At 56.3% G+C, this 23,717-nt stretch overlaps 1 protein-coding gene across 2 annotated transcripts in view; it reads left to right on the top strand.

Moving 5' to 3' along the window:
- RXRA (retinoid X receptor alpha) overlaps nucleotides 1-23,717 on the top strand; it is a 119,600-nt gene that overhangs the window by 68,334 nt on the left and 27,549 nt on the right. For both annotated transcript variants that reach the window (XM_082327591.1, XM_082327592.1), the window contains exons 2-4: nucleotides 9,199-9,464; nucleotides 14,442-14,592; nucleotides 15,536-15,715. In XM_082327591.1, coding sequence (XP_082183717.1) covers nucleotides 9,199-9,464; nucleotides 14,442-14,592; nucleotides 15,536-15,715 — 597 coding nt within the window. The remainder of the gene's footprint in view (nucleotides 1-9,198; nucleotides 9,465-14,441; nucleotides 14,593-15,535; nucleotides 15,716-23,717) is intronic.

Below are 23,717 nucleotides of genomic sequence, written 5' to 3'. Positions count from 1 at the left end.
TTTGTGGGGAGAAAGAGGAGCTCGAAGCCGAGCTCCCCGGTTCCCAGGACGGGATGGCAGATGTGGGGAAGCACCCAGGTGCCACCGCCGCCACGTACCCGCGCTGGTGATGCCCATCGGGGAGGGCTGAAGGGACCCCTGGGTGCAGCCCTCCAGCTCTGCAGAACAGAGGGAGCATCTTCCCCTCTGCTGGCATCTTTTGCTGCTGTTTTGGCTTCACCGATGCTCCTTGGAGGCTGGAAGGGTGCCAGCAGGTACAAGTCCCCTCTCGGCGTGGCCTGGTTTGCTCCTGGCTGTGTTTGGGGAAGATTAGTGGCAGAGGACGATTGCAGTGTTGGGGGCTCAGCCCTTGTGCTTTGGCAGTGAGGTCTGGGCCCCTCAAGCCTCAAGCCTCCCTTTTGGGGGTGCGTGGGGACACCCCAGAAGATGGAGAGATGCAACCCCAGGTGGGGTTTGCGCAGGGGCTGCTAACACCACCGTGTTTGGGGCAGGGAGCTGGGCTGGGGGCAGCTGCCCCCCTCCCGCTGGCATATGCCAGGCAACGCCTGTGCCCCAAAAGCGCGGGGCTTGGAGGGGACAGCGAGCCCCCGCTTCGGGCTGCTTCTGACTGCAATGGCACGAGCTCAAAAGAGCCGCCGCGTCGAGTGCTTCAGCAGGCGTCTCCCCGGCCCCGCTGCCAGCCCAGGAGCCCTGGCAGCGGCACTACACTGCACCTATTATTGCCGGTTCCTGCAGCGGGTTCCCAGCCAGTAAATTAGGGGCACTCGCTGAGCCGCTGACAGCAGAACAGAGCGCATTGTAAGAGCAAGGACAGCGCTGGCCCTTGAGGGATGAAATAGGAGCCTGTAATTTCTCAGGACTGTTGTGACATCTTTGCACAAGCGTGTGATTGAGTCACATTTGCTTTATCAGCAGAATCCTTGTTTGCCTGGGTGCACCCTCCCCCTCCACCCACTACTGCCAGGCTGGGGGAGAGCCGAGCTGGGCTGCCCGCTCCCCTCCCCCTGGCTTTGCCTTTATATTTGCCTTTCCCTTCTCTCCAAGGGGCTCCTCACACTTTCCATGTGTCACGCTCTCCCGCTTGCTCACGCTTCCTGCTTTTGCCTTCTCCACCCGCCGCCCCGGCTCCGGCCGAGGGGGGCTCGGAGGCTGCCCCGTGTCCTCAAACCGAAGAAACACGGGTGGCGGGTCCTCCACGGATGGGGGAGACGGTTGGTGGTGGGGGTCTGCACGGGGCAGGAAGCCGGGGAGTGCCGGAGGAAGAGGCGTTCGCAAGCGTTTCCTCCGGTGACACGGCAGCTCGCGGGGAGAACAGCTTCTGGAAAATTCCTCTTTGAGTCCTTCCCCCTCGGAGACGGGAATAGCCCCTGTGGGCTTCCGGCTCTGCCAGAGGCTCCGGGAGCAGGCTGTGATTTTACAGGGCTCCTGAGAGGGTGGGATAGGGTTTTTGAGGCAAAAAAAAGACAAAATGAGCCCCCATGCTGGAGCTGAGCATGCTTTGTCAGCCCCGGTGTGGGGTCTGTGCCCCTCCTGCACACACGTGTCCGCAGTGGGGCTGCTCCCCTGCCTCCATGCTAGCTCTGAAGCATCAAACAGAAGCACCCTGTTTTTTGGTGTGGGTCCTGCGGTGGGGGGGTCACCAGACCTCTGGGCATCCAGGCTCTGGCAGGTGATGGCGTGGGTTAGGGGTGAGGGTCTCCCAAAGGGGACCCCGTGGTGCTTTAAGCTGGGCTGCCAAAAAATGGGAACATTGGTGAGCCCGTGGTCACCCACGCAGGTTGCCTCGGAAGTGGCAAAGCCTGGGGAGAGGCCCCCAAACGCCACCCAGCGCTTGCCAGCCCGAGCCCACGGCTGTGACCGCACGATCGTCCTTCCCCTTGGTGCTGGGGAGGTCCAATGTTATCTGCAAAGTTGTGTCCAGAGGAGAAAATAAAATAGGATAGAGAGGGAGAACGGGTGTCAGAGCTGCAGGGACAGAGGTGTCCCAGCTCTGCCCCGTGGGGTCGGGATGCTGCCTGCTCCGAGGAGCGCTGCCGTGAGGTTTGGGGTGGGTACCACTCCGGAGAGCCCGCATCCGCCCTGTCCCGTGGCCTGGTGGTGGGATGCTTTTGCACTTCTTCTTCCCCTTCATCTTCTGGGAGGAGAGCAGAGGTTTCCCTGAGTGGTGGCGGTGGGGACTCAGGCTGGGGGAAGGAGAGGTTGGCGTGCAGAGTGCTGTGGAAAAGCTGCTTGTGGGCACTGTAATCTCATGCCATGGCCCGTCAACCCCGTAAGGTGAAATCCTGGCAGGAGGCAGCAGCTAACGCCTGTTGATCGCTTGCAAGGGTCCGGGCTGGCAGCACGCTGCTGAATTTCCTCCAGCCAAGAAAACCGCCTGGAAGGGGACCCTGATGCTGGGCTCGAAACCCCGAAACGCGCCTCTGCTCCCCGCTGGGTTTGGCGGCTGCCGTGCCGAGTGGTCTTGCCGGCGGGTTTTGACTGGCTCGGACGGGAGGGGGGGAGCTGGGGGTGAGAAGCCGTGTGGCTTTGAGGTTTCAGTTTGGTCGAAGTGAAACCCGGCAGGAGGAAGAACCCACCAGGAGCAGAGAGCAGCCAAAACCAAGTTTCTCACCGTCCCCGAGCGGCTTGAACCGCCGTGGCGTCGCCCAGCACTTCTCAGGGGAAAGTGCCGAGCGCGGCTGAAGGAACTCTCCCAAAACTCAGAGCAGGTTCCTGAAGAGAAACTGCACGTGGTGATTTTTTAAATGCCCACAAAATGACACATTTCTGTGTGCTGTCCCCTGTGCAGACTTTGGGGGGGTCTGAGAGGGATGTTCTCGGGTTTGTCTTTGTGCTCAAGTCCAGAAGTGTAAAAAGAAAAAACAGTTCATGGTACTTTTTGGTGAAATCACAGCTGCTCAGGACCAACGTGCTTGATTGCACTGCGGTCCAGTGCTCCTACACCCTTTTGCCTGTCGCTGTGGCAGCGATACTCAGAAGGGATGTATGGATAACGTACAACTGCATCTTCTGATGTCTTGTGGCATCTGTTCCCAGGGATGGCTCTGCCATGCGCCTGGCGCCCGGGTGGTTTAAGGGGGTCGGTTGCCTCTCCTCGCTGGGCAAAGTGCTATAAATGCAGTTTAATGTGCTTGGGCCACAAGATGATGCTTGTTTCTTGGAGCCATGGGTGGTTTTCTGGGATAACAGCCACGCTGTGCCGCACAGGTCGTCTCCCTGAGTTTGCCCAAGTCAGGCGCTGTCAGGTCCGCAGCAGCAGCCACCATTGGAAGGGGAAGAGGCAGTTCTTGCTCCATCTTCGCTTCAGTTCTCAGCTGTGCTGGTGTAAATTGAGAGCAAACTTACTCAAGATTGTAGGCCAGGGGCTATTTAAATTCATCCGCTGTAAACATGCTCTCTGTTCGCTCCAGTTTTTGATCAGGGACAAAAGTGAGGACCTGACCTCTTGTGGTCACTATATTCCCATGGCAATTTTCAGATGAAAACTATGGTTGAACCCTTGTGCCCTGCCCAGATTTGCTGCCTGCCTGTCGGTCTCAGCATCCCGTGCCGTGGTTTGCTGTGCTGGGGAAGGAGAAAGGAGGGGAGGTGGGAACCTCCATCAGTTGAGGTTCCTTGGATGGAAAGCACATGAGGAGATTTCTGTACTACTTTTGAGGAATGAGAGCAAATGGACAGTGATTTTCACTGCCACGTTTATTTAGGGAAACTCACCACCCGCAGAGGCATCGAAAGAAGGAACAGTGCTCGGTGCGCTGCATTTCTGTGCAGATTCACGTGCATTTGAGTGTCAGAGTTTTGAACCTTGTCAACACCAAAGTGACACTTGAGAGCGAAAGCCTAATCTCAGCTGCTGGTCCCGATTCCCTCCAAACGTGGCCCCACAGCGGTGCAAAGCCCTAACACGAAGGGCTGACTTAAGGAAGGGAGTGGCAACCCAAATTTAGAATTTCCTGCTGTTTAATACCCAGAATTGATCTGCGTTCTGATTAAGGAGGAAGAGGTGCTGCAGAAGAAAAAAAAAAAGGGGAAAAAAAAAAAAAAGCGGAAGCAGGGGGGTGCGGGCGGCTTTCCAAATCTCGGCTGGCGTCAGGGCTGGGTGCGTGGGGTGCTTGCACCGTGGCGGCTCCCTGGAGCCCGGGGGTGCCTGCAGACCCCTCTCATCCCACTGGGACGGGCTGTGGGGTTGTGTCCTGGGTCCACAACCCTCCTCGGCTGCAGAAAAGCATGGGTCTGGGAGTCTGTTTGTGCTTTGAGATATGTTTTTTTTAACTTCCCCTCTCAGAAGCAGACTGCCGAGCCACCGAGCTGCTGAGTAAACTCCCTGGATATGCGAGAAAAGGTTTTCCAGCAGAGCTAGGTCACTGTAGTTTTACTGGCAAAGCCTCTTAAGCATAACTGAAGATTATACTGGCGAAAGCTTTTGCTGGTACAGTTTATTCTGGTACAAATGAGCTATCCTGGGAAAAAAGCACCTCTTGCTGTTGTAATAGTTTCTGCTTTGGGACATTTTGTGGTCTAGAAATGTTAAAATCACAGCCCTTCTTGATATTGCTGTGTCAGCAAAAGCTGTTATTAGCTGTCGGGCTGCTGCAGACATACCCCGGCCAAGCAGCAACACTTGAAGAGTCCCGTGCGCTGGGTGATAAAATGCAACAGGAAAGTTGGTCGGATGCGTTCAGCAACCACAGCTCCCGGGGGATCTAACCTGTCCATCCGGGCCGCGTCCCGACATGGATGTTTGCTGGTCCAAACTGGAGGTTTCTGCTGTTGGCCCCAAGAATGCCAAGGGGATGGAAAACAGCAGTAAAGCTGCCCAGGGACATTTGGTACTTGTCTGCACTGGTCTGAGTGTCTGATGCAGCCGGATGAGAATGGGGACAAATGTTTTATACAGATGTTTTCTTCCTTTATTGAAAATTAATAATAGTAAAAAAGCGCCGTCTGTCATGGAGTGAGGAGGGGGAAAAAAAAATACAGGGAAGGTTGATTCAGCAGTTGAGGTGCTAGCCTGGGTCTTGCAATACCCGGGATCTATTCCCAGCTTTGGCTCCAATTTCCCGTGTGACCTTGGTGAAGGTCACGGAAGGCTGTACCCTACTTGTGCCGCCTGTGTCTGCTCGCGGGGCTGCTGCCTCCTCGGGGGCATTGCTCTCCCTGTACCTCAGTTTCCCCACCTGTGAAGCAGGGATGACGGCATCCAAAAGAGATCTTGCAAAGGCAGGTATCATCTGCTGAGGGAAAGGGCAGCGATGAGCACCATGCCAGAAAAACAAGACTCAGGCTTCTTATCTTGAGGCCAGATCAAACCCCGCTGGCTCTAGTCTCTGTGCAATGGTTTCAGCTGAAGCGTGTTCCTCTGCCGCGGAGGAGAGCTGAAGGCACGCACATGGCTCCGTACAGCCGCATAACTCGATCGCTTGAGATGGATCATGTGGCCCTGCCCTACATGTCTTGCTCTTGGGGGAAAATTCCCATCCAAATTTTGTGGCTCGCAGGTTCATAGTTTAGCGAAAGAAAAAGAGCTTCATTGCAAATTCTTTAGCTGCTGAAGAGCTCTTGTTTCCGATCTCCCAACTGCCATGGGGCATCTTATAAGATATATAGAGGTCGTTGTGTTTAAACAAAGGACACACAGAGAAAATAGCTGCAATTTATGGGTGCGGCAAGAGGGGAAATGCTTTGAGAACTATTTTTTTTTTTTTTTTTTAGAAACAGGCACAGAGTTTATTTTGGTCAAGAGATAGTCACACACAATGGCTTTAAATGACAAAACTACGCAAGAAAAACAAAATAGTCTCATACTGCTTGAACTGAAAACGCATTTGGGAGAATACCTCTCCCGTTTGCTGCAGTCCAAGCGGTGTCCATCAGTTTGGGGGTTTACTTGTTTCTAGTAAGGATATTTACTCAGTCTAGGCTTTTTTCCTTTTGAAATGTATTTTTTTTCTAGCGCACCTTTAGCATTCAAGGTCCTATAGGATGCTTCTGATGAGTGAGGAGGGCGGACTTCTCCTGTCCGGCTCTGGATCCCCATCTCTCCACCTCAAGTCATTATTTTCCCCAAATGCAAAACCAAACCCGTTTCCATATTTGCCGGCTGGTTGGAGGTAAATGTTTGCCATTGCTGCCGCGCTTACAGCGAGGTTTTGGGCTGCAGAGGAAGAAGCGTTTGGATGAGGAGTGGAAAATTCCCAGTGTCCAAGGGGTTGCTTTGAACCGGGCTTTGAGGCATGATGCTCTGAAGGAGTTCAGGTCTGGTTCAGATTTCAGAGCGTTTGGCCAAGGGTTTTGGGTGAAAACACACCCAAACGTGTCTGTGCCTACATACGCTTCTCCCCGGCCGGCCTGTTCAATGCAGGGTTACTCCTCCTCTCGCCTCCTTTCCTTTTTGTTGTTGTTGCCTGAATTATTTTCTCCAGACCAGCCCTACCACACACACCCAGTTCCTTGCTGGGTGCTGGGGATCGCGTCTGCTGGGAAAGCAAGGTGTGTAAACAGGATGGGTGAGGGGAGCCGGCTCGGAGGCGCGGGGCGCCCGGGGACGGGAGCTCCCGCGGTACCCAGGGGATGGGTATTTTGGGAGTGGTGCCGGCCCCACACGTGCTTTGCTTTCTGATGTGCTTGAGTAGGCACGGGCTGGTCGCCAGTAACCTGCCTGTGACCTCTCCTGCCTTTAATATTCAGGATCTTTTAAAAGGAAGGACTGTGCTTCACTGCCTTCCCTTTGCCGGCAGGTCAAGTGCCTGTTTCCCCTGGTCGGGGGATCCCGCGCATCCTTGGATGGTGTCCACCCCTCACCTTGGCTAATGGGTGTTTCTGGGGGTCCTTCGCAGAAGGGCTGGCTGGGACCCCGTACCCAGACACACGGCTGCTGCAGAATGAGCTCCCGCCGTTCCCCCCGGGCCCAGGCTGGTGGCAGGGGCACAGCCCGCATCCCCGGAGCACATCGCAGCGCCCAGCCCCGCTCCTCCTCCCAACTGTTTAAAGACACCAAAAAGCAGAGAGCCGGGAAGCACGGTCCCGCTGTGCTAAACCCCAGGAGCAGACCCCGAAGCCTCAAGGAATTTCCCGGGGTTCCTGTTGTGCTGCCCCCGCGTCACTCAGCCACGGGTGACATGGTGGCTGGCGGTTGTTTTATATCAACATCCTGTGAGAGCCGATGTGAGGCCAGCCCCCCAGGGACAGGGATGCTCGCCTCCACCGCGGCCACAGAGACGCCTGCCAGGGCCGGCGGTGCCGGCACATGGGCTCGTTTTGGCATTGATGGTGGCACCTGGCTGGAGCACAGGGTCTGGGTATGTGTCCCCTCTCTGTCCCAGACAGGAGAGGACATCTGTGCAGAGGGAGCTGGCAACATCCCAGCCCTGGAGCCTAATCCCCATTTTTGCATCCAAGCCCCCTCCCCTTCTCTGCCCCGTGCCCCGGGGATCCCGCTTCTGGCTCTTGTCTGGGAGTTTAAGGAATTATCTGTGCAGGGAGCGAGCCTCTCCCGTGGCGTGTGTAATCCTGTTATGTCTACAGCGGGAAAGGCGGGTGGGAGGCGTGCTGGGGACGGCTGGGCTGTGCGGGGGACACGCGCCGCGGGGGGCTCTGGGCACCAGGACAGCACGGCTGCCAGTGCCTCTGCGCGGGGAAGCCTTGGGGGGTCTCTGCGCCCCACCAGCACATTCGTAAGGCGGGGATGGGGCTCAATGCATCAAGGCTGGAAAGAAGGTGCCAGGGCAGGAGGTGTGACTATGTGGGGTGCAGCAGCGTGATGCTGGGTGCAGCAGTGGGACGCTGGGTGCAGCGATGGGGTGCTGGGTGCAGCAATGGGATGCTGGGGGCAACGATGGGACGCTGGGTGCAGCAATGGGATGCTGGGGGCAACGATGGGACGCTGGGTGCAGCAATGGGATGCTGGGGGCACGGCTTTTTGCGAGAGGAGCATCGCTGCCTTACTGGGCCTTCACTTCCCCATGCTGGGGTTTCCCTGCCAGGATCGGTGATCTCCGAGGAAGATTGCCGGGGCTGGGCTTGCTGTGGGTTCGGCAAGCGTGTTTCCCACAGTGTAACGCTTGTATGCTAATCGCTCCAAAGTCCCGGGGAGACATCTGACCCCACGCAGGTGACTGAGGACAATATTTCCCAGAATTTAGTTAACGTTGGGGCCTGTAGCCAAAAGCAGTGGCTCCCAGATTCCCCTGTGAACAGCCCCTGGCCCAGCGGCTGTGCCGGTGCCTCCCTCTCTCTGGGTCTCGTGTTTGCTGGTGTGAACTGGGGGGGTCCCGGTGGGTGTCGGGGCGAGCGATGGCGATGCCGCGGGGCCCCTGCCCCTGCTGCCCGTCCGCCCCCGCCGCCTTCCGGCAGCTTCTCCTCGCAGCCTGCCCAGGGGCCACGAGCCAGCCCCTTCCTCGCTTGGGATTGTTTTGCAAGCAGCGTGACAGGATGAGGAGGAAATGTGCCAGGAATGGCTCCATGTCTCCTCTCAGGAGAATCGGAGTCTATTTTTAACCCCCCCTTCCCGCCCCCCCTCCTCCCGCTCCCCCGGGACGGCGGAGCCGCTGGGGCGCAGGCAGACACAGCCCGTCCGCTGCTGCCTGCAGAAAGCTGCTACCCGCGCAGCAGGCAGGCGTGTTCCTCCTTGCCAACACACGCAGACTTCCCCATCGCCCACTCGTGCCCTGGACGGACGCACAAACCACACGTGCAATGCACAAACATGCTCTCGCCGCCAAACCGCCCTCCCCGTCGCCGCAACGTGGGTGTGCTGCCGGGCACGCAGACCCTCTGCGCTCCCCACGCGTGACCTGGCCCTGCGATGCTGTGATAAATATGAATTATCCTGCAGCATGGAGGGCATCTGTCTGCTCCGGTGGTGGGGTTTCTACCCGTGCATCAGCCAGAGCAGCGATGCCGCCTCAGCAGCAGAGTTTGGAGCTGGGGTATAGCGGGTGAGCGAGATGGAGGAGGGCGGTGACAACTGGCTCTTGAGTTAGAAATGCTCTCAGTGCCTGTCTTCACACCTGCGTGGGTACTCCACCAGAAGGTGGTTTTGAAAGCTGGAGGATGCATTGGGAATTTCGGGGGCAGGTTGAAAAGCAGCCCCTCGGCAGGGCGAGGAGCGAGGGGCTGCTGCTCAGGGCTTGCTGCGGCGATGTGTCAGAGTCTGTCCTAGACAGGAGGCTCAACCCGTTTCTCTTTCCTCTCCTACAGATTTCTCCAACCAAGTCAATTCCACATCCCTGAACTCTCCCACAAGCCGGGGGCCCATGGCCACCCCATCCCTCCACCCGTCCATCGGGCCGGGCATCGGCTCCTCGCTGGGGTCCCCGGGCCAGCTCCACTCACCCATCAGCACCCTGAGCTCACCCATCAACGGCATGGGACCTCCGTTCTCCGTCATCAGCTCCCCCATGGGCCCGCACTCGATGTCCGTCCCCTCCACCCCCAGCCTGGGATTCGGCACCAGCAGCCCGCAGGTAAGGGGAAGGTGACGGGGATGTTGCTGCTGCCTGTTTAGCTGGGGAGAAGCCACCTCCATGGGTTCCTGATCCAGACCTGGCTCTGGTCTCCCCACTGCAAGCCCTGGCCAGGGAAGCACAGGGAGATAAACTCCATTGCAGGCAGTGCAGGCAGGTGCTGAAGGGTGGCAAAAAGCAGAAGGCCAAGGGGGAAACTAAGGCGGAGGCATCCTGCTCCTCTGGCCAGAGCTGGGCGGCTGCAGCCACCTTTGGGGCTGCCCTGGGTGGGCTACCAGCGACCAGTGCTGCTGGAGTGCGGCCATCCATCATCTCTCATCGCTAGTCCCCTCCAGTCCTGCCCTGTCTGTCCCTAGGCTGGGGGTAAAAGGGGAGCAGTGACTACCCCCGGGTCACCTGGGGGCTGGCGTAGCTCTGGCAGGGGCCAGAGCCACCCTAGGACTCTGCACCCCGTGCTGCTCACCCGAGCAGTCCTGTCCCCTCCCCGGGATCTGGCACGTCCCCTCCGGGGCCAGCCCGCGGTGCCCACGGCACGCGCTGAGGGGTCCCCTGCCCGCTGCCCCTTTCTCCTCGCAGGGGAAGGACTGGCGTTCGCTGGCTGAAGATTGTGTAAAAAACCTCCAACTATGGAGAGATAAGCTGTTTTTAAAAATAGCAAGATCGGGGCGCGCTGGCCAGCCCCTGCCACCTGTTGCTGGCTGCTCACACTGTATATGTTTAGTAAAAGGGCAGATTAAGGAATTGGCCACCACCTGCCGCGTGCTGCGGGTTTATTTATTCCAGGCCCTCTCTGGGAGTCAAACACCTGCCGGCACCTTTATTTTTAAATATTGGCCTGATTTATTTCCAGAGATAACAGGTCTTTCTACCCAGGGCTGGGGAGGGCTGTGCTGTTCTGAGTCCCGGCCCCGGGGACCCCCAGGCAGCTTCCCCAGGACCCAGCATCCCCGTGCCGGCCAGAGAGGCGGCAGCTTTATTTGCCTTTCGATGGGCTTCTACCATGCAGGATCCGGCCCGTGACCCCCATAGATGTGTGGGGACCTGCACCCCGCAGCCCAGTGCGGCTGGGTCCGGCTGGGGCCCGCTCCCTGGTGCGGGAGATGAGCGAGGTGGACATGCCACCTCCCGTCCCGTGGCTGAGGGAAGGGGAACCGAAACGGCGCCTGGGAACGTGCAGCCAGAGCAAAATTAGCAGTGAGAGTGCCAAAATGGTGGGGAAGGAGTGGAAAGGGGGGATGTGAAGCAAGGCAGGGGTGAGCCACAAGCCAAGGAGGAAACGGGGAAGGGGCAGGGGCGATGCACCCCCAGCGTCGATTGTAAGGCACGGTTTGCTTTGGGGACCGGCGAGCCAGGGGAACTGAAATAAAATGCAGCCACAGGGCAGAAAGGGGAATTGAGAGCGTGGTCAGATGGTGCTGGGGAGCGAGCTAGCGGCTCCGGCTCTCTCGGCATGGCGCAAGCGCCCGTCCTTTCTTCAGGGACTTGTCTTAAGTGGTTTTCCTAGAGGTGACACTTAGGAGGTCTTCAGCCTAATGGCTCCTGCCATCTGTTCCCTGTCTGGGCGCATTAGGTCCCTGTCCCTGTCCCTGCAGCGGGCAGAGGCGCCCACCTGGGCCCGCGGAGGAGTGCGGGAGGAGGAGGAGGAGGAGGGTGCAGGCAGGCAGCAGGGCTGATGCTCGGAGGGGAGCGCAGCCCCCCTGCGCCACTGCACCGGTCGGCAAAGCGCCGGGGGGTAATGAGGCGTGCGGCCCCCGTCGCCGGGCGGGGATGGCACTGATGGAAGGTGGTTTGAATCAGATGGCAGATGCCACTTGCCATCAGGCCATGCCTCATCGCCTCTGGAAAGTCAGCAGAGCAGAAGTGCCCTACCGCACCTCAGGCGTGCGAGGTGCAGTAGGTCCCGCAGGGTGGGTCCCCTCTACCCCAGCTCCTGCCGGCACTGGGGTGGGAAGGAGCCGTCAGGCTCCCAAAAGCCAGGGTGCTTTCCCTCTTCCGTTTGGTCTGGTGGAGGCAAAGAGCCAGCAGCCCTTGATGTCAGCACCGGAGGATGCTCAGAGCGCTCCCGGCCCCCTCCCTCCAGCACCGTGCACTTTCTGGGACCTCGCACAGCTTCCAAAGGCAGCCCCAAAATCAGGGCACGAGGCAGGGTGTCCTGCTGCGGGGTCCCAGCACCCAGGGAGCCCCCAGGCCGGGGGTGAGGTGTGTGGGGCAGGAGCTGGCTGAAAGCAGGGGGAGTTTGCAGTGGTGAGCAAGGTCCCAGCTGGACCAGGAGGCTAGACCCAGCAGCTCTGCTGCTTGCTAGGATTTAACATATATTTAAACCCTCTTACCTACAAATTCTGGGAAAACAGGAAAAAAGCACAGGATTTTCAGTAAGAGCTGCAAGGGAGGGACTTTCCGCACGGTTTGCAGGGCTGTGCTGGCGCAGCCGCCCCAGGCATTGCTGGCAGCAGCTCGGGGCGCCCGGGGGTGAGCGGGGAGAGATCAGACACAGGATTAGGCTTTTCCAGAGCTGCTCTCTGCCTTTGCACAATGCTCTTTGTAAGGGTGCCTGGGGGACCAGAGAAAGTTTGGGGTTTTTTTGGATGGGAGGAGAAATAAAACTTTGCTTGACAGAAGGGACAGGATTTGCTCCCTGGTGCAATGAACTGAACAGGGAAGGGAGAGGAGCCGAGGAGTCCCGGCGTTGCTGGGGAAGCAGAGCACTGGTTCCTCCCTTGTCCCCGCTCGCTTGCTGAGCTGGAGTTGTCCTGCCCCGGAGCAGAAGTGCTGTGCCAAGGCAGGGGGCCGCTGCCTGCCCTTCTGCCTCCTCCCTGCCTGCACGTGCTGCTGGTTTCGCTCGGCGGCCGCCAGCGAGGAGGGGAAGGCACGGGGCAGGCGCCGGGGCGGTGTGGGAACCCCGGGGTGCACATGGTGCCTTCGCTGAGGTTTCGGGCCAGCGCTGCGAGAGGAACTGATGACTTCCCCCACCCCAGCCCGGGGCTGACTCAGCTTGGACCGGGTTGTCCTGCTGATGCACGGGGCCGTGGAGGGCGGCGGGACCCCCCACCCTCCTGGGCTGGTACAGGGGCTTGCTCTGCCCCTTGTCCCCCCCAGATGCTCTCAGGGGGCTGCTTGGGCGGACTCTGTGGGCTGCTGGTGGCAAAAGGCTTACCTTCAGCAGGCAGATGATAGCCTCTGCCCTTGTTTCCATGCGCCAGTGGCCAGTGACGCAGTGCGACAAGAGCCATAGCCGCCAGCTGCACCTGGGAAATGGCTCTGTTTCCCAGAAAGTGCACTGGGAGGAATTGCTGGAGCTGGTGACCCCGAAGCCATGGAGGGATGTGCCACAGCAGTGCCGGCAGCCCCTGCTCGCAGGGTAGCACAGAGAGAGTCTCTCTGCCTGGGGACCCACAGATCCCAAAGAGAGATGCTCCTGCCTGGGGATCTGCTCGTCCCTCCCCTCTCTGCGCTATCACAGAGTAACCGAATGGCAGCTAAAGCCCAGGAGCGTATCCCTCACCGGCACCGGCTCCCGGCTGCCTTTGATTCATCAGCTGGCATGGGGAGGGCGGGAGAGGGAGGCAGATCCATCGCATTTCTCCAGGGTGGGTTTACCTTGCTCTGTTCTGTGGTTATTAGTCATCTGCCTGCCAAATATTCCCCACCAGCCTGGAGACTTTAAAGCCAGAGGAACGGCTGCGCTGCTCTAATTGACAGATCACAAGCCCTGGGACTTCCCTGAATTAATTTGTGACAAGTGCAATTGCTGAGTATCTCTATTAGGGTAGAGGAACACAACAAACCAAAGCACAAATCCTGCGTATCCAGCCTGGATTTAGAAGTTGGCAGGGATGGAGGCTCTGCGACAGGAGACAGCCAGAGCGGTCCTGGCCGGCGCTGTGTCCCGGGCTGACCGAGCCTGGCTCCCCCGTCCACCCCAGACCTCCTTGAACCTGCCCTGGGCTGGGCAGGGTTGCTCTGAGCTTGTCTCTCATATCAAGATGGGTCAGTCCTATGTCTCCATGCCTCAGTTTCTCTCTGTACATGAGGGAATGACAGCCCTGCCCTGCCCTGCTGCACAGGGCGATGTGGGAATCAACTCAGGAATCCTTCACTCAATAGCAGTACCACAGGGCCATGCCAGCACCCAGCTTCCACCCAATTCTCTGCTTTCTTCACCGACTGTTGGGGACCAGGCTCACTGGGGAGGGAAGGAGAGGCGTGTGGACAGGCTGTTGGAAGGCTGGAAGTCGCAGAGAAGCGTCCCACCCAAGCCAGCTCTGGAAAACCAGGCCCCATTGCATCTGGGATCTATTTCTTTGCTGTGAAGCTTTCCTTTGGAGAGATAATGCTAAAAGGATGTCTATGAATTGCGGAGCTAAAGTGCGAGTGTCCTGGCCTTCATCATCCATGCAAGTGCGCGCTCCCAGCCAGCAGCTCTCCCACGAACCATCACTGCAAATCATCTTCCCTGCTCTGCATCCCGAGGCAGCGTGAAGCTGGGGTGGCTTGCAAGAGCCTGGCTAGGGGGGCTGTGCCGGGGCTGTGCCATGGGCGGGGGTCCGGCAGTGCAGGAGGAACTGGCCTTCCCCTTCAGTCATGCAGGAGCATCCTTCGTGGGGCTGGCGGTGTCAGCCCTGCGTGGCTCCTGGTTGTGCACGGGGGACCGGCCATGTCCTGCTCCTTCTGCCCCGGTGCCGGCAGTGAGACCTGGTGGCACCCTGCTGCCAGCTCAGAGCCGCACTGGCTTTTATGCCAGGGCAGCAGATGAGCGCTTGTGCCTTTGGTCACTGGACACGTGTGCCCGAATCCTCCTCTTGGTTCAGCTTTGTGGGTGGGTGTTTTACACAGCGCGTTTCCCCATTGGAAGCTTGTCCCCTGCTTGCCCCCCTGCTCCATGTCTGAGTGCATGGGCAAGCCCTGCTGCGGAGCTGGCTCAGCCCCGCATCCCCGTGCCCCGTCTCTTCGCTGAGCACTGTGCTTCTGTCTTGACAGCTCAACTCACCCATGAACCCCGTCAGCAGCTCAGAGGACATTAAGCCACCCCTGGGGCTCAATGGAGTCCTCAAAGTGCCAGCACATCCCTCAGGAACGATGGCCTCCTTCACCAAGCACATATGTGCCATCTGCGGGGACAGATCTTCAGGTAAGGCTGGTGCCTGCCCCGGGAGGGGCTCACAGCGGCATGTGGATGCCCTGGGAGAGTGTGGCGAGGCTTTGCATGGCTCCCCGGGTCCCTACAGCGCAGCGAGCACATGTGGGGACTCTCCATTTGGAGAGGAGCCGCCTGTGCCCTCAGAGGAGAGGATGAAAAGTCCCTTATTGACCAGCTTCCCCCAGCCCGTCTGGTCTGGGGCAGGCTCTGAGCCGAGCGAGGAGACCCCAGGTCTCTGCTTAGCAGTGATGTTATATCCTCAGCCCTGAGCAGCCCAGCCCCTCTGAAGACGCAGCATTAGTGAGCGTCCCTCTCTCTCCCCATCCTTTGATCCATAGTGGTCTTGTCACATAGTGCCAGATAAAAAGATGTACTTCACATGGAATCCTTCCACTCGTGGGAGATAGATAAAGATGTGCTAATTCCCTTTATTCTCAAGCTGTTTTAAAAGCTTTCTGCTCCAGAAGTGCTCTGGTCGCTTAGTTTGTGAGGTCCTTGGGGACACGTCCCGCGCCTGTCAGGCTCTGGGGCTGGACGAGGAGGGTGGGCGCGTGGTGCAGGACAGGCTGGGCCGTGTGTCTGGCGTGGGGAGTCCGGACGTGGCGTGGGGGGTGCAGGGGGGCCCCCCTTGTTTCACTGCTGCGCTGCCTCACCCCTGATGTATGGCTAAGAAATGGTGAGGGCTTTTCCTGGATATAAGGCAGGTTGTAGCCCACGGAGGGCATCCTGATTTTATGGAAGTCAAGTCAAGGCAAAACCACCGCTCTTTAGCTCCTGCTCACGGCTCTGAGAAACCTCTGCTTTCCCCAGACACGGCTGGGAGAGGCCCTTGGAAGAGCTGATGGTCTTTGTGGGGAGCGAGAGCAAAGCGGGGAGCTGGGGGCACCCGGGACACTCAGCGAGTCCTTTTAACCCGAGTCGCATCCCCCTGCAGGTAAACATTACGGGGTTTACAGCTGCGAGGGCTGCAAAGGCTTCTTCAAGCGCACGGTGCGGAAAGACCTCACCTACACCTGCCGCGACAACAAGGACTGCTTGATCGACAAGCGCCAGCGCAACCGCTGCCAGTACTGCCGCTATCAGAAGTGTCTTGCGATGGGGATGAAGCGAGAAGGTAAGGCAGAGAGATCCTGGCCCGAGCACCCATGGGTGCTGCAGGTCCCTTTCCTTCGTTAGGAGGCTCCAGCAGGCTCCTGCCTGTTGGCAACGTGGCAGCACCTTGTGCACCAGAGCCAGCGTGAGCCTTGCCAAGGGCTGCCTGTGCCGGGGTGCCAAAAGCGTGCACGTCTCATTTATGTTTTGCTTTTGCGCCGCAGTCAGGGCTTCTTATGGGCTCCAAAACAGCACTTAAGTCCCAGAATGGTACCCAGGTGATGGATGGTTGCACATTAGTAAATGAGCCAGCATCCAGAGGCACCAAGCACAGCACTGGGAAGCAGGGGGGCAATGAAGGCAGGCGGTGCTCGCGAGGTTGTTTGCTGCCCTGGAACTTGCACTCCCTGTTTTGCACCGGCTGCCACGTGTTGGGAGCAGCGATGGCAAATACACAGAGCTCTTCCCTTTCCCTGCAGAGCTCCATCAAATAGAGGTGCGAAAGCTGTCAGAGCTGAGTGCATTTTGGGTGGCAAATGCTGCTACCTGGCCCGGCCCTTCTTTCTCTGTGCAACACGGGATGTTGCATCCTGGAGAACCAGAGATGATAAGGGGACATTGGCAAGATAAAGATCACATTTAATTCACTGGTTACTAATCACCGTGCTGCCGGGGAGGTGAGAGGCTCCTGCGCGTGTCCCAGCTGCGCGCTGTTTGCAGTGCACACCTCGCTCAGGACGGGCAGGGAGACTCAGTGAATTAGCGTCCTTCTCATCAGAGTCCACCGCTCGGGCATCGGCACCGAGCACCGGCTGCTCTAACTCAGTTGCATTCCCTAGCAGTAGCAATAATGGATTTTTTTTTTATTGGGAGGAAAAAAGAAATTCAGTCTCGTAAAAAGATATCCCTCCCCTTACTGGAATTTAAATTTAGGATCTAAAACTCCCTGGCAGTGCCTCTTTTAAATGCTCTTTTTAAATGCTGACTGCGTCTCTTTTAAACTGCTGGCAGAACAGGCTTTTACCAGACATGATGTGAAAATGACCCCGTGGTGCTGCTCAGTTCTCTGCTGCCTTCTCCCCTTACATCTTCAGAGCCACACTTGCCTCCCTGACCGGCCAATAAACCCATCGCTCTGCCGAGTCGCTCTGGTTGCTGCGAGCAGCGCTCCAGCCCGGGTCTCTTTGAAGAGCACTTAGTCTTGTCTGGAGCGTTGATTAAATAGGGCAGTGCCGGAGCTGCGCTGAGTGTTGAGCAGACCCCGCCACGCTCGATTTACAGGGTTACCTAAGGACCCACGGCGCGCAGAGTCTTCAAATGTCAAAGCCGTCTCTGCTCGAGGTGTGGGGGGATTGCAGCCGGCTGGGAGGCGAGGGCACCCAGGGGACCTCCCTGGCCCTGCAGAGCTTAACCCTTCGGTGCTCAGAAACGAAGGTTTCTGGCCCAAGCAAGGATGGGTTGCACAGGAGGCAGCGGCTCTGCCAGGTGTGGCTGTAGGCAGAGACCTCGTTGGAGAGAGCACGTGGTTGGAGGGAGTGGAAGAGTTGATAACGCGTTGCTTTTGATAGAAACAAAACGCACAGCTGGAACCTCCAAGGAACACCACCGGGCAGAGCTTAGGGTGCTCATGGCCCCTTCCCCACACTTACCCTAAACAATGCATGTTTGATAGAGGGTTTCTCTGTGACAAAGAAAAGCTGCTCCTTGGAGCCATCACCATGGAGTGGTTGCAAGGTCTTCCAACTCCTCATCCTCTGCCCTTTCCTCGCTCCTGTCTTTCTTGTCCTGTTTGCATCATTTCCAGCTTGGTGGGAAGGAGAAAACCTCTAGTCTTAAATGGAGAGATTGAGACATTCAGAAAATGCCTCTAAAGATGAGCGGAACAGTGAAGGCACGGTGCTTCGTGTGCGGGGGGCTGGCATTGCCCTGGCTGCTTCGCAGGTGGGCAGAGCCATGGAGTGCGCTGGATCCTGCGGGAGGTGTGTGGCAGGAGGAGGAAATGGAGACTCCGGTGACTAAGTGACTCAAGCCAAGAAGTCTCCTGTGTGTTCAGCAGCAGCACTTGCTTCTCAGGGGAGAACGCAGGGGTAGGTAGATGTGGAGCATCCCATTAGGCTGGCATTGCCGCTGGAGCCTTGCACCGGCAGCTGGAGACCCGCTTTCCTTTCAGACCCCTAGAACGTCGCAGCTGATGTCTGTAGGGAAGGGAACACAGCAGTAATGCTTTAACTCTGTAGCCTGCACTGACATCCTGTGATCGGGTACCTGCTTCGTGCCTACCGTTAACGGTGATTGCATGGGCAGCACCACTAAAATTATAGGTCCATTAATTAATTTCTAAATGGTGGTGGAATTCTCCAGGGGGCACGTACAGTATGAGGACTCTATTAATTCATCTTGATTAACATTATCACAATGAATACCAAATGAATTCATAACGATCAGCCAATTATTTAAAAGTGTGACAGATGGGATCTTCGTAACTCTAGAAGTGCACTCTGGCGGTGCTGGCTGATCTTCTGATGCTGGCGTTGCACGAGGAGGGCTTCAGAGAAGGGCAGAAAGCCGGTGCATCGACAGTCAGTAGATGTTTGGGGTATAATCCCCATGTAGGGAAGCTGGAATAACTCCCCCAGTCCCCAAATAAAGCTCTCTCTTGTTACAAACCTAAAAATTCACAATGTCTCATGGCAAGTTTGATGTCCTAGTGTTGTCCTAGACCTGAAAGTGAGTAGTTGGATCTCGCTAAGCTTTGGCTTTGAGCAGCTCTTGAGTTTCACGTGTGATATCCCCCTAGTTTGTCAACAAAACATCTCCTTCCCATTGCATCCGTCCCAGCTCACTGCCGCTGCCCATCCACTTCGGTAGCCAGGAGCCTTGTCCTTGTCATTATAGCAGTCCTGCTGCCTCCACACCACCTCTGTTTTGGGGAACAGTTTTGGGCTAAATCCTGCATTGCTAGTTCCTTTTGCCTAAATACTCACAACATAGCTGGTTTTTTATCCTCTAGTGTAAACTGTTGCGTCTTTTAAGTAACAGAGCCAGGGTAATGGGCCTCATTTCCCTAAAAAATATCTTGCTCTGGAGACCTAATTTATAGCTCTGTAAAGGCATAGCCGATTCCTGCTGGGGAAGTATCTCTCCTGTAGCCCAAAGGTATTTGTATGTTGTGAAAGTACAGTAAAACCCTCTGAACTAAGTACTACAGCTCTGGTGAGAGAATAAGGCATCCTGCGTGGTGGTGAGCAGTGCTGTGGCCTGCAGAGTGGTGCTGGGAAGAAGAGGGGTGAGGGCCACGTTTGTACCCAAAAACCTGTGCCAGAAGGTAAAAGGAAAAGGCTCTCAGGTAGCTAAGAAGTTGGCTTAAAAGAGTAGAGGCACCAAGACGTCTTGGGCAGCTGATGGAGCTCTGGAAGGGTTTGATCCTGACACCTGGGGAATCTCCAGGTGAACATGCCAAGAGCAGACCTGGCGGGATGGACCTTGGCCACGTGCTCGGGGAAGGAGGCTACGAGGCTTTGCTTTTGCGATCAGGTCTCAGGGATCTTGGCTTAAAGGGGTAAAAGCCTGCAGAAGCAGAAGATTCCTTCTAGTGTGTGCATCTCTTCTTGCTGCTCCCTGTTAAAAACATTTAAGATAGATCCTGATGCTGTGTCCACGGTGAATAAGCTTCATGGAGTCTGAGGTATTGCAGCTATAATAAATAAGCGACTGGGAGCATTTTTCCCCTATGAATTACTGCCAGCTGTGTGAGGCTTTGGTTTTTGTACTCTGTCTCCCACTAAATACTGGATAGTCAACAAAATTAAGATTACCATCAGGGATCTTGACTAATGCAGGGATTATTATTGTGGGGGTGGCTGTTTGCATCCAGAAGCATAACTCTGCTTGATCTGTTGCTCATTAGGGTCTAAGGTGTCTGTGTATCAGCAGCCTTCTATTTTAACGGGAAAAAGTGGAAACTGCCTTTGAGTTAGAGAGGCAGAGGTCTTGTGAAGGGGTGGGAGTAAACTGAGGGTCTTGGGATAAAGGCGTCTTGCATGCGATGCCGTTAGCTGGGGTTAACTTCAGAGGTGAAGCGGGTCATCGGAGACTACAAACTCCACGGCCTCGTGTTGCAGCACGTCGCTATCTTGTGTGACGAGGTCCCGGCCCCACCATTGCTGGCAACGCCGCCGGATTGCACAGCGAGCAGGAAATACCAGCGAGGAGCCCTTTCTCATGCTCCCGCCGGCCGCCCTTGGACGGCTCACAGGGAGCAGACGTTGGGAACCGGCGCAGCCCGGCCCCGCTCCGTCTCCCGCCTCTCCTTCCCCCAGCACTGCCTCCGGACATGAGCGGCTCCTTGCATGAGCCAGACTGTCTCCGTTGGACCTGCTGGGCTGCCCAGTTTGTTAACAGGGCTACCACTTGCCGAGCTGAAGCCTGCAGCCTGAGCACGCTGCGGAGCACTAACGGTGGCATTTGATGCCAACCAGGTGAAATGGATCTTGATGCATCTCTGCTGGGAAGCTTGTAGCCCATCTGGAGACCAGAAGGCTGTCCTCCCCCAGCAACTGCCGCTCAGGCTGCAGAACTGACCCCCAAGATCGTTCCTAAATCCAGGCGCAGATACCGTAACGACGGCGGCCTGGGTATGGCACGGCTGCAGCTTGCCTCCGTCAGCTGCTGTGACACGATCCAGAGTTGTGCTCTGAGGATCCAGGACATCTTCTGTCCGGTTGCATGCCTGATCTCTGACTCCAAGACTTCATTAAACTTCACAGCCTGAGATAATTCTTCCTCTTCCCCTGTGTTTGTGGGTTGGTTTTTCCCCTCTCGCTTTCGCTGCTGTCAAGCTGAGGGATATAACCTGGGGGCGGTTTGACTTGCAGTGTTGCGAGGATCGACTCTAGTCTGCAGCTCGGAGACCTCCGCATGTCTCCAGGGAGCTGCTCAGATAAATTACTTAGTCCAGAGGGACCGAAGTTTCCCCGTGTTTTAACCCGGAGTCACTTGGAGCTCAGCTCCTGCGCTAACACAGCAGTCATGGAGTTGTGCCTGACCCCCCTGCCATGGCTGTGCAGCCCCCCTGCACCCCCCAGAGCCATCCCGGCTCCCGGAGCATCTCTCGGGACCACCAGAAGCAAGAGGAGTTTGGGGAGGAAAAGCAGGAATTCAGGTCTCCAACTCGCTGTCCAAGTGAATGTAAAAGCAGGCAAGTGGCCATACCCCAGTGAAGGGGCAGAGTTCAAGAGCACAGTTATTTTTAGTAGTAATTTTGGAATGGAAAATGTCTTTCAGCTTAATGAGCTTGTTTCTTATATCCTTTTAAAGTGCTGCTCTTTAAACCAGCTGGTTAAATGATGCTGGGTTTGTTTTTTGTTTTTAAGGATACTCTTAGGTTGAGAAAAAGGGTTCGGTTTATGATTTTCTCTCATTGCTTTAGCGATGGTGCTGTTGTTTGCTTATACTTCTCAGTGTCCGGCTTTTGAGAGTGAAGTGAGCTAGCGATTTTTGCTTCTGTTTTCCAGAGCCGTTCCCCATGTAGATTGACTGCATGCAAAGGTTTCGATCCACTTTTTAACACTCCATTTCACTGAAGTTACATTTTTTTAACATCACGGCGGTATTTTCCCTATCTTAAAAAAATGCAGTATTCAGTTGAAAATGTTGGAGAAAAAACCACCATTTATTTCTTGTATCTTGGCTTTTGAGGTTGGTTGCAGTAGTAGAAAACTGCATCTTTGAAAGGAGGCACACGAAAGCAAAGCAGAATAAACACTGTCTTAATTAGTTTCCTCAGCTATAGTGGCATTTTCGATATAAACGGGTACCTCAGGCATAAGCGCTTCAAGATGCCGATGATACACAGCTAAGTTGTAGCTTCATAAAAAGGCAGCAGAGCCTAATAAATTCCACCGCTGGTGAAACGGAAATCCCCAATAACCCTCCGTCCAGCACTTCATAAATAAAGCAGCCACCCACTTGTAGGCTCAGAGAAGACTGAGCAGGTTTGGGTCTCGGAGGCCACCAGAGCCTCCGGGCTCTCCAGGAGGAGGGTGGTGTGCCCTGGCGATGCAGGGACATGTCCCCAAAATGCATCCAGTTTGGAGCGGTCTGGAAAGCGTCATCATCCCTGTTTGCGTTGTGGATCCCTGCATCTGCCAGGGAATGGCAAGGAACAAAAGGGACAAAGGCAGGGGAGGATCAGAGTGTGCTAAGAACGGGAGAGCCAAGGCCAAAAAGCGCATCTTCTGTTTGCCCGTGGCTTTCGCACTGCCTGAGAACCGGGCTGAGCATCAGTGCCTGCCCCCCGTGGTGCCGGGCTCCCCGTGCCCAAGGACTCCAGACGCTGGATCTGTCACCCGAAGAAAACCCCATTCAGTCCATTTTTGGTGGGAATGAATTATCCTTCCCCCTCCATCCCCATGAAAAGAAACAAACCCCAGCCAGTCATCCACACTGTTGTTCCTGGAGGGATGGATTTTCGTCTCAGAAACAAGCGCTCATCTGTGTTAACGCTGGGTAAGTGGTAATTAGGAGCTGCCATAGCCTCCACGTCTCTCCCAGCAAACAAACAAGCCTGCGATGCTCCTACCCACGGGGGCTCTCAGAAACGCCTCTGCCTCGGTGGAAAACCCTGTCCCCTTTGTGCCTCTTCCTCCCCTCGTTGACATCCCTCCGGCACAAAAGCGCGGTGCCCGCTGAGCCTGGCAGGGCCCGTGGCGAGTGGCCGTGCCGTGGCGTGGGGGACCGGGCTGTGAGCGCCCACGTTGCATCTCTGACCAGGCTTTAAAAACAGAGCATGCACTTGACATCTTTCTTTTTTTTAAAATCTAATTAGTCTGCAGATCACAACATCAGGTTTCTCTCCACAAGCCCAAGGCTTAAAAAGGAAAGAACTTTTGCCAGAGGATTGGGATTCTGGGGTTTTCATACGGCTCAAAGAGCAGGGAGTTAGCGACGTTCATCACGAGGCTTGCGATGAAGTGGCAGAAGTTGGGGATGCTGCAGTGGGTTCTCAGCAGTGTCCTCCGAGTCCTCCCCGAGACTCAGCGAGCAGCTTGTTCTTCTCCAGCAGCTGGAAAGTTCATTACTCAACTGCAGCCATCTGCACTGGTTGGTTGGGCTCCTGAGCTAGGTTGGTTGCTCACTTTGCAATGACTCAAACCTGCTTGTTTAGCCATCAGATACTGCAGCACGAGCAAACGCAAGGCATCCAGTGTTGATGTGCATACTGGCAGAGGATGCATTTTTGCATATCAGCCCTTGGACCCAGGCAGCTGAGGCTCAACCGCAATCCACGGGACGAGACATTTTGGTTCTTAAAGAGAGAGAGGTCACCGAGAAGTGATCTTGACACATGGGGCTCTGTATCTTGCTGTACCGCGGCCTGGGGACGTGCAGATGGGCTGGAGAAGCTCGAGATGAAAAATGACAGCAACTGGCCTTAGGCAAGTACAGGCCAAATCAAGCAGAATAACACGAGAGCCTCTTCATCAGGTGCCATGGAAAACACAGGCTTCTGTCCTTGGCTCGGTTGAGACATAGCTGGAGGAGGTGGGGCTGCCTCTCAGAGCTCTTTGACTACAACATCTTTTTTTCTCCTCAAGTGGATTGCAAGGTTTAAATGCTTCCCTTATGTTAAGAAAATCAGACTAGAAAACCTCTCAACCATACGAGTCTCCTTGAAGAAAAATAAAAGCATTGGCACAGACATCAACACAGAAGAGAGCGCGGGGAAGCTCATCTCTGAAAACACGGCGCGGCAGACAGGGCTGGTGTAACGACAGCTTGGGACTGCTTTGTCTCGCAGGAGAGTGTTTTCTGGGTTGTGGCAAGTAATACGCCTGGCTCGCCTCCTGCATTTAAGATGAATAGACCCACACCGTTGATCAAATACTGTGCCACCCTCATGACCAGAAAAATCAGCATCGTTGGGAACAGCATGGTCCTAAGAGTGGATCTCGTCTAACACCTGCAGCTTGAGCAGTGAGGTGGAAGGACAAGGACACGGGCTCCTCTCGAAGGCTTCCCTGCAT

The sequence above is a fragment of the Platalea leucorodia genome (assembly GCF_965183815.1).
Source record: "Platalea leucorodia genome assembly, chromosome: 15".
Lineage (NCBI taxonomy): Eukaryota > Metazoa > Chordata > Aves > Pelecaniformes > Threskiornithidae > Platalea > Platalea leucorodia.
The sequence above is the reverse complement of the archived record's forward strand: the minus strand, read 5'-3'. Positions and strand labels throughout refer to the sequence as shown.